Source organism: Mastigoproctus giganteus, chromosome 3 (assembly GCF_048544385.1).
Source record: "Mastigoproctus giganteus isolate SK-2022 chromosome 3, ASM4854438v1, whole genome shotgun sequence".
Taxonomy (NCBI): Eukaryota; Metazoa; Arthropoda; class Arachnida; order Uropygi; family Thelyphonidae; genus Mastigoproctus; species Mastigoproctus giganteus.
Genome location: NC_143577.1, coordinates 59,215,380 through 59,235,854, shown reverse-complemented (window position 1 = coordinate 59,235,854; position 20,475 = coordinate 59,215,380). Strand labels below are relative to the sequence as shown.

General features: G+C 34.4%; 1 protein-coding gene across 1 annotated transcript in view; it reads right to left on the bottom strand.

The window, feature by feature from the left end:
• LOC150088044 (gamma-aminobutyric acid receptor subunit beta-like) overlaps window positions 1-20,475 on the bottom strand; it is a 239,974-nt gene that overhangs the window by 158,124 nt on the left and 61,375 nt on the right. Inside the window, exon 4 of the mRNA XM_090369302.1 lies at window positions 9,600-9,820. Within this exon, the coding sequence (XP_090225428.1) occupies window positions 9,600-9,820 (221 nt within the window). The remainder of the gene's footprint in view (window positions 1-9,599; window positions 9,821-20,475) is intronic.

Sequence of the window (20,475 nt, the reverse complement as noted above, 5' to 3'; positions counted from 1 at the left end):
TGCATGACGCATTTCCGTTCCGCATTTAGCGGAACTGTTACGGCATAGGAAGTAACAAATGGGGTGACGAGCAGGTACCGCCCTCTGTTGTCGAAAACGTGAACAACTAACAATGTGTGCGGAATAATGACAGTCAAATGCGGATGCTGAAATCCGTTACTGTTATAAACCCCGAATATATCAATATTAAGCTTTTATATCTGTATTTTTCCATTTTAATACAAAAAATGAATATTATTATAAAAATAGGTGATTCTTAAACTCATTCAAAAAAAAAATAAATAATTAAACATGAAACGATATAGGTAATACACATTAAATGATTTTAATAATTGAAACGTTGGCTTAAATTATCCTGCATGCCAAAAAGTAGAATAATCATGTACTAATCATAATTATTATACTTTTAACTTTTAGGATAAATTAAGAATCAGTTCATAGTTTCATTTCATTCAGTTCATTTCTCCCATTTCGTTATCACTGCATATATGATGTTGGCTGATATGCTTCTATGGTTCTATGAATTTTTATAATAAATTATAATAATACCATTACATTACTTAATTATAATATCATTACAATCATTTATACATGGCTAAATCTGAATAAAGAAATTTGAAAATGTATAACCTTATATAACCAAATAACATAAAACAACATGAGACAAATGGATTCAAAGTTGTATAAAGTGCACTCCTACCTACAAGTTTGGGATCAAGTTTCATTTTAATTAATTTTCAAAGTTTTGATTGAGAAAGGACCAACTTGTTCACCAATTTTTATTAAAACATTTTCTGTTATGTACAAAAAAAACAAAAACAAAAAAAAAACTGAAATAAGATTGAAGAAATTTACAGAAAGCTGTGGAAGATTCCTGAATATGGTTGAATATTGTAGATTTCTGAACGTTGTAGGTGGTCTAGAATATTCTAGAAAGTGGGAGTATTGTTTCAATATTATAGAATATTGTAGATGATCCTAGGATGTTTTGCAATAATATAAATTGAGGACTAAGAGCTGTAAACTTATAAAATCGAACTGGGCGTTGAAAAAAAGAAGTCCTATTATAATTCTGCATAAAGAAAGTCATTCCATGATGAGGAGTATTGCAAAAAACTAGGCGTTTTATTTAAAGGAGTACAAACTACCATTCGACGATTCATGGAGACTGGCAGTTTAAAGGGTAAACCACGAGCAGGACTATCGCCATAACAACGGAAGCACAAGATAATATAACACTGATTCCTAAACTCAGTCGACGACTTATTGTACCCATCATTCAGGAAGAGTGAGGAGTGTAGACTCTAAATTACGAGCTATTTTAAATAGGAAAAGAGTGGCTACCGTGTCTATATCCACTGTAAAACTTCTTCTTAAACAAGTAGGACTTCAGGTCGTATAGTGGTACGAAAACTTGCCTCCATGCTGTTTTTCTATGCAAGAAATTATCTTTCCCCATATTCATCGTTTTCATCACCTAAACTCGGTGTTAAAAATCAAGACACGAAAGTCGAAAATGAATTTTTAAGCTCTTATTACAACCCAATTCTTTCTATACTAGCAGGAGATGGTCAACCAGCTCCTCATTTTTGGTGAGCTTTGATTTCTTAAAATGTTTTCAAATGTCTTTAACGCATTACACACTGGCTTTTCACATACATCATTGAGGACGTCGTAAAAAAAATCCTCAACATCTCGATTTATGGACCTATGAATATCCTCTTTTATCTTCGTGTCAATAAATCCATGAAATTTAGTTTCAAGTATTGGAAACAACTACATCTTTCTTTTTCCAATGATTTTATGAAGTGTTTCATTAAGCATAATTTTATGTAAAGAGGTGGCAATAAAATTTTTACTCTATGAACTAGTGGTAGATGATGAACGTTCTCTCCAGGAATGTATTTCGCTTGAGATGACCAATTTTTGACAATATAATGGGAACCTCTTGTTTTGTTGTTCGATTCATAAAGGAAACAGCAAAATATTGTGAAACTAAGTTGCAGACACAGTAAAACTACACCCATTTCCAGATCACAACAATATAGTACAACCCTATCCTGATAAACAGCATTACAGTGCAAAAATTGTCTCATAAAAATTCCAGCCGTGTAGATGGGCTTTCTACTAACTTCGATGCTGTCTGCAGTTTTTCGCAAAAATTAACCATAGATACGCTTTATGTAAATACTGGCCAAGTGATGGGATGATATACCACTATTCCCGGATAATAATATCGATTATAAATAACACTATCTTTTTCAGATTCATTTATAACTCTACACTACCCTCTGAAAAATAACCAACAATTTACTAAAAAATACTATTTTTTGTTAGTGTCCTAATACGTTTTTTTTTATTTATTTATTATTATATTTTTTTATATACGTATGTGTATATACAATGTTAGAACATGCAATACTGAGATCAATTTATCATTAAGTGCCTATTTTCCACACAAAGCTAAAAAAAATAAAAATAAATAAAACTCCAAAGTTTTTCCGCAATGCCGTTTATATTCCGCAATGCCGTTTATAACATAGAGAGCGCATTCAACAAGAGTTATCCACTTTGTTATTAACTTTATATAAATCTTAAAATAAGATTTTATTAACTTTTGAAAGGCGTATTACTGGAAAATAATGATATTCAAGATCATTTTTTCGCTAAACCGACGTCTACTTTTCAAAGTAAAATCAACATCCTCTTGTATTTATGAAAATTTACTACAGTTCACTTGTATTGTATTATATTGTTAAATAGTTTTAATAAACACATGATGACACATTTTGAAAACTCAAAATTCGTCAATTTATATCCATGCTTACAATAACACCATTGCCTAGCTTAAATAAAAACTAAATTAATATAGTTGCAGACAGTAAAACTATACCCCTTTTCAGTCCAAATACATTATAATTGATTTTTTTAATGTGCTTTGGTATTTATTTCACCATGGAGACCAAAACATGGCACATTAGTTCGTGAGCCAGTATGGAACATTGTTCATTCATACAGAAACGAATTCCACATAGAATGGCAACTCTTGGGAGCCTCATTCTGTGCTTTGTTGGATGAGATTCGTGCTAAAAGTGTCCCAAAGTGATTTCCATAATTTTAAACAGAGTAGCAAACAGAACATTAACGGATCTCCCAAAGTCCTGCGAAAATCATTCAACATGCTCTATTCCACCTGCGCCCTTTTCATATATTCAATCTCTGTCACACATTCCAAAGATGAGTTTGTGCAATCAGCCTCTACTAATCCCTAATGACGAATGGTTGGCTGATGTATGAGGAGAGTTAGCTCGAATCATTCTCTCCTGTAGGCGCGCAATAATATTCCTGTTGATGTAGGCATGTCATTGATGACTACCAACAACTGTGTGATTCGAGTTTAGCCCAATTCTAATGGAATTAATCGATGAGCAAGACAGAAAATTGTATCTGTTATGTAGCTTACCTCAAACAGTATCGTAGGAAGCGCAATATACGGAGAATAAAAATAAAAAACGTTCCTTAGGTTTGTTTATAAGTATTTTAGCTGTTTATGGGTTATACTTTTACGTTGAAAAACAAGTGTTCAGGCATTAATCGCTTTAAGAACATCTGGATTATTACGATCATAGTATCCTAGACCCAACTTCTTTGAAACTGCATTAAATAATGTCACGTACATAGTAGAAAAAAATAATATTTAAAAGAAAAAAAAAAACAGAGACCGGAGTTTCATCGCTAAATCCGAAATATTAAGAAAGATATACTATGCTTGTAGTATGGAAACGCTTGGAAAGCGTCCTAGGGTAACTACCATTTAAAATGGCTAAACGTAAGTGTATAATTATCCAAAGAAATCGAATGAGGTAAAAAAATAAGAAACAATAGGTAGCTTAAAAAACCGGATAATCAATTTAGATTTGAATGTGGCAAATAATGAAAATATATTGTTTTGCTTACATTGTTGGACAAGGCAAAGGAAGACCTTTGGACAAACCTGCATTTTTCATAGGCAATTTTTCATGAGGACCGATATTATTAGAATATGAGCAAATCATAATGCAACATTAAATTTCGCTTAGAATGTTTTCTTATCTTGTTCTACAGCAAACTCCAACACAGAATTCAAGGAGGAGCTACCATCTTCACTGAGAGCAAATTGACATAATTTAATAATGATTTGATGAAAATGGTCAGCTTATCTCACAGCTATGCGGGGGTTTGCTTAAATAGCTGGAGAAGGCTCGGATAAAGGAGAAAAATGGGGGAGGCTCCTCTAGCGAAGTAGGTCTCTGCAAGGAGCCATGGCTGAAAGTGTAATGTACTTTTTAGGACTTTCTGCCGGTGGATATTGGCCGATGGAGTCTCTATGTCAGGATGTATTGCATCAGCCAAGCTCAATAAGATGGAGATATGTTAGTTGTGTGGCTCCTTGTGCTGCACAAGCTTAAGGTAATGGACGGCTCATTGTGCTGTCCCTATGCGGTCATGCAAGATCCATGCGACTCCTTATATCTTAGGATATGTGTGGTTAATTGTGATAAGCTACGAATGCTTTACCTGCTATTTTGATAGTGATTAGGCTATATGCATATACATCTGATTTTCGTAAAGTGACCGGAATATGAATACATGATGCAAGTCTCCTATTGCGCAAATCGGGTCAAGGGATTCGCTTTGGACATTTTTGTTGGACATTTGATGAACACTTCGACTTGACAACCAATTTGTGACTTTAGGATAGCGATGGTGACACAGGCCAATCACTGAACACAAAAAACATAACCCTAAATCCATTACACAAACATATTTATCGCTGGACAAGCGTTGATTTCCTCAACCAGTGCATATCAACAAAGATCTATCTATTTATCAATATCTATCAACATATATATCTATTTATCACCCAACCAAGATTCTGTACACCCAGAACCCCTATTTATTAACACCCTTCTGTAACAAATTCTTAAATCTGTTAACATTTGTTAAATATAGCACGCAATTAGTCGAGATGGGGCACATGCCCTCCTTTGGAAAATATTTCTCTTCAAAGTTACGTTTTGTGGCGAGTTAAATATTCTATTCAGTTTGAAACTGGTTCATCATTTAATTTAGAATAATTTCAAATGCTTTTATTTCCTTAATTTCCGTGGTGTTGCTTTGATCTCCCTTGACTCTTTCCTTAAAAAAATAGTTTATTCAAATTATCTATCACCAGGTCTTGGCTAATGTCAAATGAAGTTCTAGCTTTGATCAAATGGTTATTTTCACTAACCATTTGATCAAAGTTATTCAACGCTGAAGTGATATTAAAACTATTTGAATTTCTTTCAAATAGTTTTAATATCACTTAATTGGAGGAAGGAGGGAAAATGCGCCTTCGTATAAAATAAATGAATTCCGAATATTCATTTCTATGAACTTGTTGAATTTCTTTTCTAAACTTTTTAGCATATTGTTTTCTGGATTTTGTGATAATACACTGTAAAAGATTTATTAATTCGGGATATTCGGTAATATCTTCGAAAAGTATGTTCATTCACTCAATGTGCGAGTTTGTGGGAGGAGAAAATAATCCTTCGTACGCTTCCATTATAGGATTTTCACTTTCCTGATGTAAACTGCTTATTGCACATGCTTCATTGCAATAAAATTACATATGCATTTGTCATTTGAATTTAAATTGTTGATCACCTTTCAGTAAAACGCCTTATCTAGTCCTCAGGTGGGCGTTTCATTGAATATAAATCACAGAGCGTGTGAATTACTTCATAAAACAGCTTCGTTTGTGTGGTCTTTATTTATTTAATGGATGTATTTGTGTTTATTTAATGTTTTAAAGGGTTCAGATAGCGTTTTTCCCTAATCATGCAGGTTGCAAACTCAGTTATAAAATCTTTTCAACCTACGTTTTTGCAAACTTCAAACCGGACTTTGTAAGTAATAATTACAGTATTAATATACTACAGTTCTACAAAAGTTAAACTAAAGGTTATTGTCGAGAGACCAAAAATGTCAACAGGTCTAAATGTAATTCTTTCACTGAAATAGAAAGTTATTTTTTTCTTGCTGTCAATGATGATGCTATCACAAGATGTATTAAGTCCTTTCCTGTTCTTAAACTCAGTTTGCTCCTAAACAAAAAGGTTGCGAGATTATTTGTTTAACTGATATGAAGTTCAGTTCGTAAAGTTAAGATAATATGAATTTACTAGGAAACTGAAGTCTAAATACAGATTTGAAGTTCAAAGTAGATTTAATCGTTGTGTACTACCTTTCGTAACTTGGCCAGTTGTAGTAGGCGACTAAGGCTTTATTGCTCCGTCTACTGTCTGTAAATTGCCTGTGTTCTGAGGTCGATTTTCTTTTTTTCTGGATGAAAAACCTGAGTTTCCCGGAGAAAAAGCCATGCTACCCTCGCCTGAGACGTAATTCGGCCAACTAACTCAGCCACGTTGTGAAAAAGGCCAATAAAAATTCCTTCAATAATCGAAGGGACTCGAACTCGGGTCCTTTCAACAGGTCTACAAGTACCACAACACCCTTGTAGACCAACAGGTCTACAAGGGTGGCAAATTCGCCAGAGTTAAGGGATTTTCTGAAGAAGTCACGTAACATTACTATATGATAAGTAATTCTTTAAAATTTATTTCATATTTATTATTACAATTATATCTGAAAAGAAATTACTTTTTACTAAATCCCAGATAGTTAAATTGAAGATAAAAATGTAAAATTAAAATGTAAAACTGTCTATAAAATAAAATCAATTACGAATTCGATGTATGTGCGAAATTTCGATTTCACAGAATATTTTAACTTCTTCAAATGCTCTTTTTAAGAGGAATTAATATATATATATATATATATTTTTTTTTTTTTTTTTTTTAATTTGGGCTGAATTAGACATTAAATCTATCAAACATGACGGAAAAATATTTCTGCTCACTCTGCAGAATTCACACCCAAATTTAGATACATGCCAAATAGCAAACTTTACCTTCAATATGTAGAGGATGTCTCAGGATATTTATTTTATGCATTAAATTCAGTTCACGGTACTTTTATTTAATGTTGCCTCTATAAATGAATTAAAGAATTCTCTATACACATCACACTTCGTTACTCAGAGAATAAAACAGTCTTAAATGCTATCTTTACTGATTATTAAACACATACGCGTGAAAATTATATCGAATTGGATAAAAATGGACCTTTTTGTTGTGAATAAATACAGGCAACGCGAGCTGTGTGAAAAAGCTCGTTATGTTTATGCATTAAGGCGCCCATGAAAGAGAATGACATTAAATTTAGGATGGCGTTAAAAGTTGCATACTCCTGCTCAAACAGACTGCCATTGCCCCCTCCGTAGTAATTTAGATGAAACTATCTGCCATCGGTATTACAATAAAAAGGTCATTTTTAGATCTAAATTGCATAAAGCGCAAAAAAATACCCCCTCTATCTGTCACTATAATCTAAACTCCACATTGTAATAGCATCTACACAGCGATAATTACGCTGAACGAAATTCTTTCAGATTTATAATTTAGAAGAAGGCACCCTGTTATCAACGACGAATGAGCCATAAGAATTTGCATTAAAGTATGCTTTACGATGTTCAGCTGAAATGTTATAAAGCAGCATGAAGACTTAATAAAAATAATATCTGCTGCTGTAGGTGTTTAAAAAAAGAATTAAATCTGCATCATTTTTACGATAGCCCATTATTTTTTTTTTTTGATAAGACTCTTTCTTCATTTTAGTGAATAGGAGTTTTTCATAATGGATATACATCGTTGTTATAGACAGAAGAGATTCAATATTAAAGAGCTTTTATTATAATTTGACATAAAAAGGTACTTTTCTATAGTATTTTAAAAATCAAAACTAGGTTTGATGCGATAGATAGTTAAAAAGAAAAAACATTGAACGTTTTTCCCTTTTTAAAACGAAATCAGAGTTTTTTATTTATTGATTAAGGTTTTTTGATGGATGTTTAAGCCTAATTTCTGTTACAATATTATTATAAATACTATTTTCTGTTTATTAAGATTGCTACTATATTTAATACCACTCTTACACCACATGAAATTAATAATATAATTTATTAAACTATTCGCCTAAACTATACTATACATTAAGGTAACGTTTCAGGTATCTTACCGATACACATCATCAGATAGTGCTGTTGGGGGAACAAAAATAGGAAGGGTTACAAATTTGAGTACAATTACCAATATTACAATTTGCCATAATTACAATTACCAATATTATGATATTACAATTCGCAAATAAACAATTCTAAGTTTGGATATTATTAACAATATTTTTGTATAAATTTTCTGTTTATACTTCGGGAAAACCACATGGTCAGAAGAGTTCACGAGGCAGAGGGAATACAAGAAACAGCACTGTATTTAGCAGTCACGGGCTTGACGCCCCTGTCACTCAAAGCACGTGCACTTATGTACCCTCACCTTGACCACTCGCTAAGCAATATTATAGTGGTTTAATTCTGTAAGAGGTGACAACCCTAATTAAAATAGTGATAAAATTAAATACTATAAATTATTTTTATAAGATTATTAAATATTTAAAAATTGCATCGAGTAAGACAAAAATATATTTTTTCATTGTGGCCAAACACACTGTTGGGATTCTATAATGAACTTACTGCGTACGTCAAAAACATTCATATTGTGCTGTAGCTTGTTTTTTCCTGTACAGATCAGTTTTTGTTTCGTTGCAATCTATTTAAATTTTGATTAAACTGTGCCTCTTTAAGTGAATCAGTGTTTTAACCCTTCAGCGAAAAAATTAGTGATCTTAAATTAGAGCGCATAATTGTTATTAAATTTTTGGTGAAACTAGGTAAAAATGGTATAAAAACGTTGGAGATGTTGCTGAAAGTATACGGTGATGAAACCATGAGTCAGCCATGTGTGTACGAAAGACAAACGGTTCCGAGAGGAACGGGGAGATATCCACGAAGACAAGAAGACCGCCAACTTCAACGGCAGATGAGAATGTTGAAAAAATTCGAGAGATCGTGCGCCAAGACCGTCGAAGAATAGTTACACATTGAGAAAGAAACACTAACAACAATTTTGACAGAGTGGTTGGGCATGAGAAAGTTGTGCGCGCGAATGGTTCGCAGTGAGGCAGTTTTTAACGAAAAACAAGATCGCAACATTGGTGCACCCGCCTTATTCTTCAGATCTGGCTCCTTGAGACTTTTTTCTGTTTTCAAAAATTAAAATTCCACCTCAAAGGGAAAAAAATTGAGGACACAGAAGACATTCAGAAGAGCAGAACGCAGCAATTAAAGGCGGTATCTTCCGAGGACTTCCGCTGCTGTTTTAAATCCTGGAAATTGCGAATGGAGCGCTGCACAGGCGCGGCTGGAGAGTACTTTGAAGGGGATAAACACTGAAATTGTTGTATTTAAAATAGTAAATTATTTTAAAAAATATTTCTCGTTTCTTTTTAACCACACCTTGTATTATACTTAGCCAGCAAACTAAAACTTCAAATTTAATATACAACTCATTTGTATTGTATAAAGAAAATAAATTTTGGTTAAATTTATATATCCTTACCTCATTCCATAAGCTATAGATCCATCGGACTTTAACCTCACCATTTTGTTTTTTTCAGTGACTTCATGAAGGAAAGAATTCTTATCGTTAGCAAAGAATGTGTCAGGCACCCAAATCTTTTCAGCAAAATCTCCAGACAAAGTTAACTCAAAGTTATCAGTGCTGAATGCAAGTCTTTCATCTTTCCAGTACTGATTCAGATAGAGTGTAATAGTATAATCCTAATTGAAAGAAAACATCTGAATTAGAGATAAGGATTTAAGAATAATGCAGATTACCTCTGTGTGTGCATGTGGCAGAACTTAAAAATATGAGGAAATCGATAAGAATTTAATGCATAAAGTACGTCTTTTTATTCCTCGTTATTTAAAAATTTATAAGAGAAATCTTGCTTCTGGCTCTTTTTTACCTCTTAAGAATGAAATTTCCTGTGACATTCGTTTAAAATATTTCTTATAATGATTTTCAAACAACTTGCGTAGGAAGGCAAAATGAGCTAGAATTTTTGGAAAATTAGTTGGTAAATTTGAAGGATCAGGAAAATTGTAGAAAAAAAGTTGTTCAGTTCCGAGTCTATAAGCCTATCCATTATACATTAGAGTATTTTTGTTGTTGCTCACATAAATTATTACAAATGCTTTAAAGGGTATACTGTATCTCTTCTACTTTACATGAAAAGAGAGCCGTTTAAAAATAATGAACATCCCTTTGCTATGTAGATTCTATAACAGTGTATAGAAGAACCTAAATCGTTCACTTTCTACATAATATAATCAAATATGTCTCTTATTCAAATATTTTTTATCTGAATTTAGCTCGATGAATGCAAAATGCAATAAAAGTAAGAGGGTATGTACATATATATAATAGGAATTTCCCCATACAGAAGATGTTATAAATTAACAGATTCATGCACTGCGATTTGAAGATGAAAAGAAGAAGAAAGTCTTCACATATATTTTTTTCTGTCCCTAAAGGGACATGAACTGTAATGTGAATATACGGCTTTTTTTGGGTTCTGATCCAAGGTTTTATGATATTCGGTCCTGCAGAGAAAAGAGGTCAATCGATCAAATGAGATATTGACTATCAACACTGAGTACTGCGGAGTATTCTATTCAAACCAGATTATTTATATATGGCTGTAAGTTGTTTGTGCTAAACATACAGAATGAATTTGCATAATTTCTCAAAAATTGACTGACGTGTATTATTTATCCACCAAGAATAGTCGTAAAGTATATCGACCAATAACTACAGTCAGTGAATTGTGCATTCTACAGAATATTATAATAAATATACAGAGAAATTATCGACACATTTTTCGCTTTTCGTAGTGTTCTACTTTCTTTTCGGCTTTGACACAATTTTGCTCTTTTAAAATTTTCCAGTTCAGAGGATAGATGATGTATCTAATTTACCTTGAAAGCGCCATGCTTTTAAAGAGAATGTAGGATGCAAGGCAGAGAACACAGAGTATCTCGCCTTTAGAATGATAATACGGCCTTTTTCACCTTAGAAGCTATCTTTTTAAACGTTATCTTAACTTTACAACTTATATCATGTTATCTAATACAGCCCATGGTCAACAGGTGGCAGCTTGATACATCAGTTTTCCAGACCATGCAAAAATAACTTTTATTACTTAGTAAATATAATAAATCACTTAGGAAATCACTAAGTAAAAATCATTTAGTAAATATAAACATTTGGCATATCATCATCAAACATTTTTTTAATCCACTGCAGGACTCAATCCTGTCTAGCAACTTTCCATTTCCTTCTGCTTTATGCAATGGCCATCCATTTACTACCCACGAACCCGTGAATTTCATCTGCCCATCTCCGTTATTGTCTTCCACGTTTTCTTTTGTTCCTCTTGGATACCATTCTGTAATTTTCTTATCCATTATCATCATGTCTTCGAGCTATGTGTCTTGCCCAAGTCCATTTCAGTTCTTTACATAATAATAAATAAATAAATTTTATTTATCAATAATTATTTGTTTTATAATAAAAGTAATAATGAAGCATAAATTAAGTACTTGAATAGTCAAAAATTAAAAGAAAGCACACGCACGTACATGTTTTGGCATTTTTTTTTTTAAATTATTTTCTCTTTCATATAAGTTGCATCAACTTGCGTAAAGTGTACATGTTTTCATGAAACCATTTTCCACTTTTCATACTTCTGAAACACTGATCTGTTTTTTTAGTAGTAAAATCGCGTTTCACAATTGTTGCTGTCAGTTTATTCTGATTCTGCGTTATTCTCAGATTCTTTGTTTGAATCTATTTTCATTCAAATCTATCACATCTTTCTTTTTTATATTTCTATTGATTTTTTTCTGTTTGGATTAGGTAGGCACTTTCCTTTTTTTTTTAAATGTTGCCCTTGATGTCAAGATACATTTGTATTCCCAATGCCAACTGGATTATAAACAGAAAAATGTATATTGGTTAACATTTTTTTGCTGTTGTTGGAAGAAATTGGAAACTGTAGGAAAAGGAAGGTAATGTTTTAAGGAAAATAAACTGGATTCTTCATTGGATAATCAAGTATTTGTAATATTTATAAGATTGTAGCCGAAGTATTGATGAAACAGGAAAATCAGGAACATCGGTAGCAATGAATGTGATGATTACCCTGCCGAAGCAGAACCATCCTTTATAAATGCGTCATATTGCATCTAATGATGCATTTGTTGCATCATTACAGATCCCTCGTAAGACAGTTTGGACATTTTTCAGCACTAATACAGTGCGCAGGACGTTGCATGATATGAGTTACCATAGTCATGCAACTGTACACATGCTACTAATCACCCCGTGTAATGCCAGATGCCACCTAATCCTAATGCCTAATATTCTAGGACAGTAGACCAATGGAAAGCTGTGCTTGGATTGACTATTCACAATACGCGTCTACCAGTTTGACAGTCCTGCCTAGTTATGGCAGATACCGTAGAAAGCTACATGCCGGACTATTTTTTAGGCAATGAAGTTTGGAGGTGACAGCGTGATGATCTGGCATGGGATCATTGGTTGTTTAGGACAAAACCATGAATGCTGAGGTTGTCTAGACATCCTGGACAATAATCTATTACCTACGTTATGGCAGCACGTCGGGGAAGGCCCATACGTGCATCATCAGGACAACGCTCCGTGTCTCTGCTCGCGTTGTGATAGACTTGTTTGAGGATATGATCGTCTAGAGCACTTACCTCACTCTTATAGAGAACCTCTGGAATGAACCGTACTGTGGGGGCATGTGAGGGGAGAGTGTCCAAGGAAAAAAACAAAGCTGAACTGGTCGCCACTTTGAAAGTGGAATGATGGAACATATCGGGGGATATTTACATAAAAAAGCTGGTGGAGAGTGTTCCACGGAGACTAAAATGTCATAAAAGCTAAAACGGTTCCAACACACGTATCAATGCAGGTGTCCGGATATTAATGGTAGGGCTCTGTATATATAAAATCAAATAGTAAGATCTCAAGAAATGTAATTAATATATGCAAGCTGTATTCTGATAAGAGTAAAAATCGGTAGCTTGATCAATATATATTGCTAATTTGCATAAGGAATTTTAAATTCTAAAGAGATTTACAACAGAAGAGCTGTTGAGATTCTTCTGATGAAAGTAATTTTGATAAAGCTGCGTCTACGTCGCGGCAATAACTGAAGGAAGCAGAAATAATCTTTCCACATGCTATGTCATTATTTGGGCATATTTATGAACTTATTACGAGACATCGTTTTGAATTTAAATAGGAAATTTAGCAGGTGGTACTATCACAACTTAATTGAAAATTTGGATATTAAAAGTAAAATCTTCAAACAGGAGCGCAATATAAACAACGCACTTGCTCTGACTTTTGCAATGAAATTCATTCGCATCTACATTAAGCGGACATGCACCTTTGCGAACGGTTATTCGGCTTAATATTAGGAAGCGAGCGCACAATTATCCGATGTATAAACAAAGTATCAGAAATAGCAGAGATCCTTCTGTGTAGGTGGTAGCTGTCATGAAGTAGGCTCCCCTCTCCTAACATAATGATTAAGTTTCAAAAATAATAAATTGTGAAATTTGCATATCATATATCAGCATAAAAATCGATCTGTGAAGTCTATTTCGCATATGCTATTTCATATTATCAATGTTTGTTTTTTGAATTATGTGTAATAATACAGTATTATCAAAAAATAAAACGGATATGCGCAGTTCCACTTAATAATTCAGAACTGCGCATATCTAAATGCTAATTTTCATATTTTTTCCGATAGCGAAATGGTAAACTTTAAACTAATACTGTTATCACGCTCCTACTAATTCCATACAATTATATGATAAAAACTAATTACTAACAATAATTACAAACAAAACGAACATTCTCTTATTTATTATTGTCTGAATTAAATTTTATTTAATAACGTTCTCTTACTTGCGTAGAGATACAGAGGCTTCTGCTCACTCTCAACTTAGTATTGAAGAAGATTAAACTAAAACAGTAAAAACTGTATAATAACTCAATTTCCAATGCTCCTCTTTCACATTAAAAAAGTTGAGCCAGCTGGTAAATAGTATTTAAAGCCAACATCGATTCTCCAACTAAGTATAGACTCCAACTCTGAACGTTCTAAGTGTCAAGAGATGGCGCCACCTGAACATACTCTGTAGATGCAGTTAGACGCACAACAGAATTTCATAAAGAAAACAATTTTTTTTGCTGTTATTTGCGATCAGATGTATATTTAATAACAGTATATTACAATTTCAAATAGACTTTTAAACAAGAGAGAGGTCCTATTTACATGATATATACCTCTATACACTAATATTATAATTTGAACTTAGCGAGATAATAAACTTGCATATTTCAGAAATCCTAAAAAAGAAATTTTGCGCGAAAGAAATGTTTTTGCGCTTTGTCCAGGTGGTATCGCCATGGTTTACTACATCGCACAACAAATAAATAGTACTCCACTAAGAGAAATGATTATTATCAAACCTATAGAAACTCCACGAGACGTTCATATAAGTGACATGCAATTGGATGTGGTCTAGATTCGCCTTCCATAAAGTAGGCAACTTACTCCGAACACTTTCCACCAGTTTTTGACAAATTTCAATAGAAATATTTCACCATTCCTCAAGAAGGAAATCTTTTAATGTAGCTTGAAGTCGGTCTGAACAGTCGATTTCGTACACCTTTCACCAATTCATCCCATAGATGCTCAATGGAATGGATTAAGATTGGAGCACTTGAACCCACCATTCAGTGGATGCATGCCCTTCTCATTAAACTAGATGACAAAACACTGAACTTTATGACACGGAACGTTGCCCTGCTGAAACGGCATCTTCGACCATAAAATTCCCTCAGCGCACGAAGTGGAACCTTACCTAGACTATTGTGATAGGACAATGCACTCTTGGTCTCGTCTGCAAACTAAATGTCCATTTCCTAGTCCATCGTTCACTGTATCCTACAGTTCGAATATTGTTGTCCGGTTGTAAGCATCTTCAGGTTGCTGCCAGACTCAGATTCCTGCACGGGTTGAAACAGCGTAAACTCTGATCAGCTCCCGGAAGTCATTCTAACAATGTCTACTCTACCAGAGAATGGTGCCATTATCGTAACGCTGAAGATCCTCCATGAAAACCATCCCGATGTACCCCAAGTACGGTAATCGCAGTTATAATCTCTCCTGAAGGCAATGCTCTTACAATCGCCCCTGAAGGCCTGAGTGAGTCTTCTACAGGTGTAGTAAAGATTTTGTAAGGAAACACGTTTGACTGTCAGAAAGCACGATTGGCAATTCAGTTTCGCATTTTTGCGAACTTAAGTCTTCAAAATCTATTCCAATCGAAATCGTTTTCACAATAAAATATCCAATGACTTTTCTCTATCTACGTTTATGAACTAAACTCGCTGAGTTTCGTTGCAAGTGGGATTTTGCTTAAAATTGATGGCGGACGACCTCATCGGGTATTTTAAAACAATTTTTATTATTGAAACTACACTAGTGCCAAAAGGAGATTAATGAAGCTGAATTAAATAGGTCTACAAATGACAATGATATCAGAAAAGCGATATCTGAAAATTTAGAGGTTGGGAGAGTGTAAAGCTCCACAGACTTGTGGTGTATCCAATTTTAATGGCACATGGGGAAGATTATCATTAGATTCATAGGATTATTTCCTTTGACTGAAGAATTGCCAATGTCTCCCTAATCCATAAGGTAGGAACCGGATCAACTATGGGACATTATAGACCAGTGAGATTGACTTATTTTTCTGGTAAGAATATGGAAGTTGTGATTAAAACCACAATACAGAACCACCTCTACAATAATGGTACCTAAATGGCGAGAAACAACTGATATTATATGTCTGGATTTTTGGAAAAGCTTTTGGAACAATTCCTCATGAGTGGTTGTTATTATATAAATTACAGCGGGTCAGGATAACAGGGAAGATCCATCAGTAGATTAAGTAGGTTGATTGAAGGAGAGGAGACAGAAGCAGGTTGTAAATTGCCATTTTTCAATGTGGACTGGAGTGGTCAGTGGTTGGACTTCTCTTATTTCTTGGTGAGGAAATTACAATGGAAGCTTTACTTAAAGATTGAAAAGTTGCTTAAATACAGTAGCTTCCAAATGGAAATTGGTGCATTTGGAGAACAGAAATTCAGGAGTAGTTTAAAAATTACAGGGAGAGAGGAATTAAAGGATATATGCGAAAAGCTTTGGGACTACGACAAAGAAAAACGAAGTTCAACATGCAGTTAAGTAGGCCGCAAGAAATGTACATGCTGTTGCATTATTGATTTAACGTAATGATTCAAGTATAGAAAAGGTCAATATCCCTGTCTATAAGACGATGGAATATTGCATCCAGGTCTTGAGGCAGCATCTAAAGAAAGATATAAATTTTAGAGAACGTTCAAAGGAGGGAGAACAAATTGTCAAGAGTGCTAAGCATTATCCCTGTGAGGAACGGCTTAAAATATGTGGTCTGCAGGGCTCAGTAATTAGACACCGCAGGGAAGATTTGTTTGAATTGTATAAGGCACTGAGGGCGTGTATACTAAAATGAACGAGGGATAAATATTCTTACTGGTGAGCGAGTAAGAACCAGAGGGCATACGTATAAGATCTTTGGGAAGAGCAGTAGACTATATCTTATGGTGTTTGCCTTCTGGCAGAGCGTTTTGGAACTTTGTAATAAGTTGCTTGCAAGGGTGTGAGGCTGAGGCAGAGAGTTTGGCTAAAATTCAAGGAAGAATTGGATAGGCACTTTTTTACGATTTGAATAGTATATTTTTTCATCAGATGCAGAATAAGTTAGCTTCCTGACATCATTATACCATTTCAGCCTCGCAAAGAAATTCTGTGGCAGAATAGGCGAAAAAGCTTTAATTGATACTCTATCGGAAATCGAAGGTAGACTTTCTTTTTCTGCCAGTGCACTCTCTTACTGGACTATTTTAGTATATTGAATATAACAAACTTTATAAAAAACCCAGCTGTCTCTTCCATCTCAGCACAGCACAAAGAAAATGTATGACGAGTATTAATCTTTGTTTCTTTATAAAAAGTTCCTGCGTGACCAACAAAAATCCAATCGGACTGCTGTTCTGTGCATATGAATGCTCATACCAACGATTTATTTCGCTTACAATATCTCCTAGCAAGTTAATCTGGAAAGCGAATTTATTTAAAAGCAATAGAAATCCCAAAGGAATTTATAATCTAAACAAACAATTTCACGCAATGAAAGATTCGTACTGACTTTCATAACGTATTTATCGACATACGTTAAGGGAAAAAAAATAATAAAATAAAGTAAACAGAATGGAAAACATGCAGATAAATTTCTCCTAGGAATTACTACGAAACTGCGTAACTCCTTCTGGAATTCTGAATTTTTACTTACACCAATTCCGTGTGTCTAATATATTTACTGAAGTCCGCGGGCATATTGAATTTGTACAAGTTTGTGTAACTGGGAAATTCCGTTGCAGTGGCTTGGAAAATAAATCAATCTCTCAAAACCCGTGACGGAGCTACAGGCTGTGCTTCAACAGCACGGGGTCTAAATTGCTTTTTCTATCACGCACATCCTTCTGGGCCACATTTCAACGTCACGAGAAACAGACGCTAGGCCCGTCTATTTATCATAGTCACCACACCATTATTACAATGGCTATTACCACCAATATCTGTAGTCGAGTCATCGACATCTCGACGTCTTCTAACTCGATTTAAACTACAAGGCATAAATAAATGACGCTAGTGACATCGTGCGAGATGTCTTTATTCCCTTGCAGCTGCCAACTGAATGTAGGGTTTAGCCAAGAAACGACTTAAATTCGCTGTAATACGATTCTGCTTCAGTTCTCACGCGTATTTGAAACAGTAGAACCTACATTCCGATACAAAAATATAATTATGTGTTAACAAAATCAATATGTAATCTTTTTTTTTTTTTATCTGAATATAACAAGGGGGAATCAATAAATACGATGACTTGTCATTTTTCATTATTAAAAGTACTCATTATATACTTATTGTCCCATGCCCTTATAACCAAATGGTTCAATACGTATTTCAATAGAATCAATAGATTTCCTATGAGGCTTCCCGTTCCAAAACTGGTCTTATCAACCCCGAGTTGAAAATTTAGATACCATGATGGTGTATGGCTGTTTAATTTTTTTCAGCTCTTAGAATTTGAAATCACAACCGACTTAAATTCGATCATTCGTACATTTAAAAATACTGGTCCAGTCCCAAAACTTTCCTTATTCAACATTGCTTCTGTTTAAAAACTGGCTGTATCCATTGTGCCGCCCCTCGAGGGGCGGCATAATGGTTATATGTACTCACTATCCGCCCCACACCGGTTGGAAAAAGTTCGAATCCCGTAGCTGTGTTAGTCCACCTCAGCAAGTTTTTTTAAATTGTTCCAGAAACTAGAGTTTTTTTCTTCTCCAGAAAAACAGACAACCTGAGCAGAAAAAACAAATTTCGGACATATACATATGAATGGATGAGGTTGTTCTCGAGTAGCCTAAGCACGACAATTTATATCCATCTGGTCAATCAGGCTTTCAATTTTTTATCTGATTTTTTATCCAGAAAACAGAAAATCGACCACAGAATACAGGCAATTTACAAGTATATGGCGAGTGTAGCCTAAGTTGCTGATGTGCCTAAAACCATACAACCACCGTGATTGGAGGTCTGGTTGACGTGATCAACTAAGTCGTTTGACAGTGTTCCGCACTGTCATCTTGCTAAGAAACTAAGCTAGTATGGAATACTTGACCCTCTACTTTCCTGGTTGTTAAGTTACATTTGGAATAGAAAACAGAAAACATCGGACAGGAAATTTCAACGGAATTTATTCCATCTAAAGGGGTGCCACAAGGATCATCTCTTGGGCCTCTTTTATTCACCATCTTTGTCAACGACCTACCGCAATTTTTAGAGAAAGTGGTATTTAGATCTTGATGTTTGCTGATGATGTGAAACTACTCACGGATCAACAGTCAAGCTGATTCAGATAACCTTCAAGTTGATCTCATTTCTTTTGATAATTGGGTTGCTTTAAACGGTTTGGAGGTTAATCCTAGTAAATATAGCTCAATTTCACTTGCTGATTCAAGAAAAACTGATTTTAGTAAACCAGTACTACATCAAGGATATTCTCGATTAACACAGTTGCTGAAGTTAAAGATCTGGGATTTACATTTAGAGCTGGGTGTGGGTTTGAAAAACTTATCAGAAATATATTATATCACGCGAAAAAACAAATTGGCTTCATCAAAAGGTAGACCTACAGATTTAGAGATCCTCAGCTCTGTGTGCTCTTATCCAAAGCAACTGTGCTCCCTATACTGGAGTTCGCTGCTCCCATATGGAACCCACACTACACACATCTGATACAGAAAATTGAATCCCCAAATGAAATTCAAATATCTTTCAAGACGTAATCCCATGTTTTACCACCAGATTTTTTACCCGAATCTCTGCTCTTACTTCAAACTTCAATCTTTGGAAACTCGGCGGTGAACTGTTGCGGATTTAAGCAGTTTTATCACATCTTCACTGGTTCGACCTGCCTGCCTGATCTTCTGTGCCATATTTATCTTCACGTTCCAGCGGTGGCTACTAGACAGAGGTCTAGTTTCCACATCGGTCACTCTAGGACAGAGATTTCCAAGAACTCCTTCAAAAGAATTTTGACGCTAATGAACAAATATGATCTGGATATGGCAATAGACAAGAAAGAGTTTCACAGAACTATCTGGAGCAGGGTAGCTAGTTTACGAATGTGTACAAGGTGGAAGTTCTTATTTTAATTGTGTGTGTGTGTGTGGTGTCCTGCTACTGCCTGCTTTCTGAGATTCTCTTCAGTATATTGGATTAATGATGTCATGAATTCCTTTGATTTCCTTAAATTGGACTTTTCCCGTCTAAATAGAACTATCATTGTAATTGTGCGTTATTCTTTTATTTATTTATTTACAATCTTTGTATCTTCGTGTACTTTACTCCTGTTGTATACTTTAACTGGGCACTTGCCTGTTGTATATTTTATGTTAATAATAAATAAATAAATGCCAAGCATAATGGGCGGAATACTAAAAATACAGGAGCTCATGAAGACGCTGAAAATGATCAATTAACATTTTAATTTTGAAACCCTGCTGGAACACTAAACAACTTTGACACTGATTTAGCATTAGTAGAGGCATATGGTGTAAGAAAACAGCTTATACAGCATCAGGAAAAAAAAATCTTTTCACCTATTCATTCGCTATAAAAGTTTTTCCAGGTCTTCCTTCAATTTATTTAGAC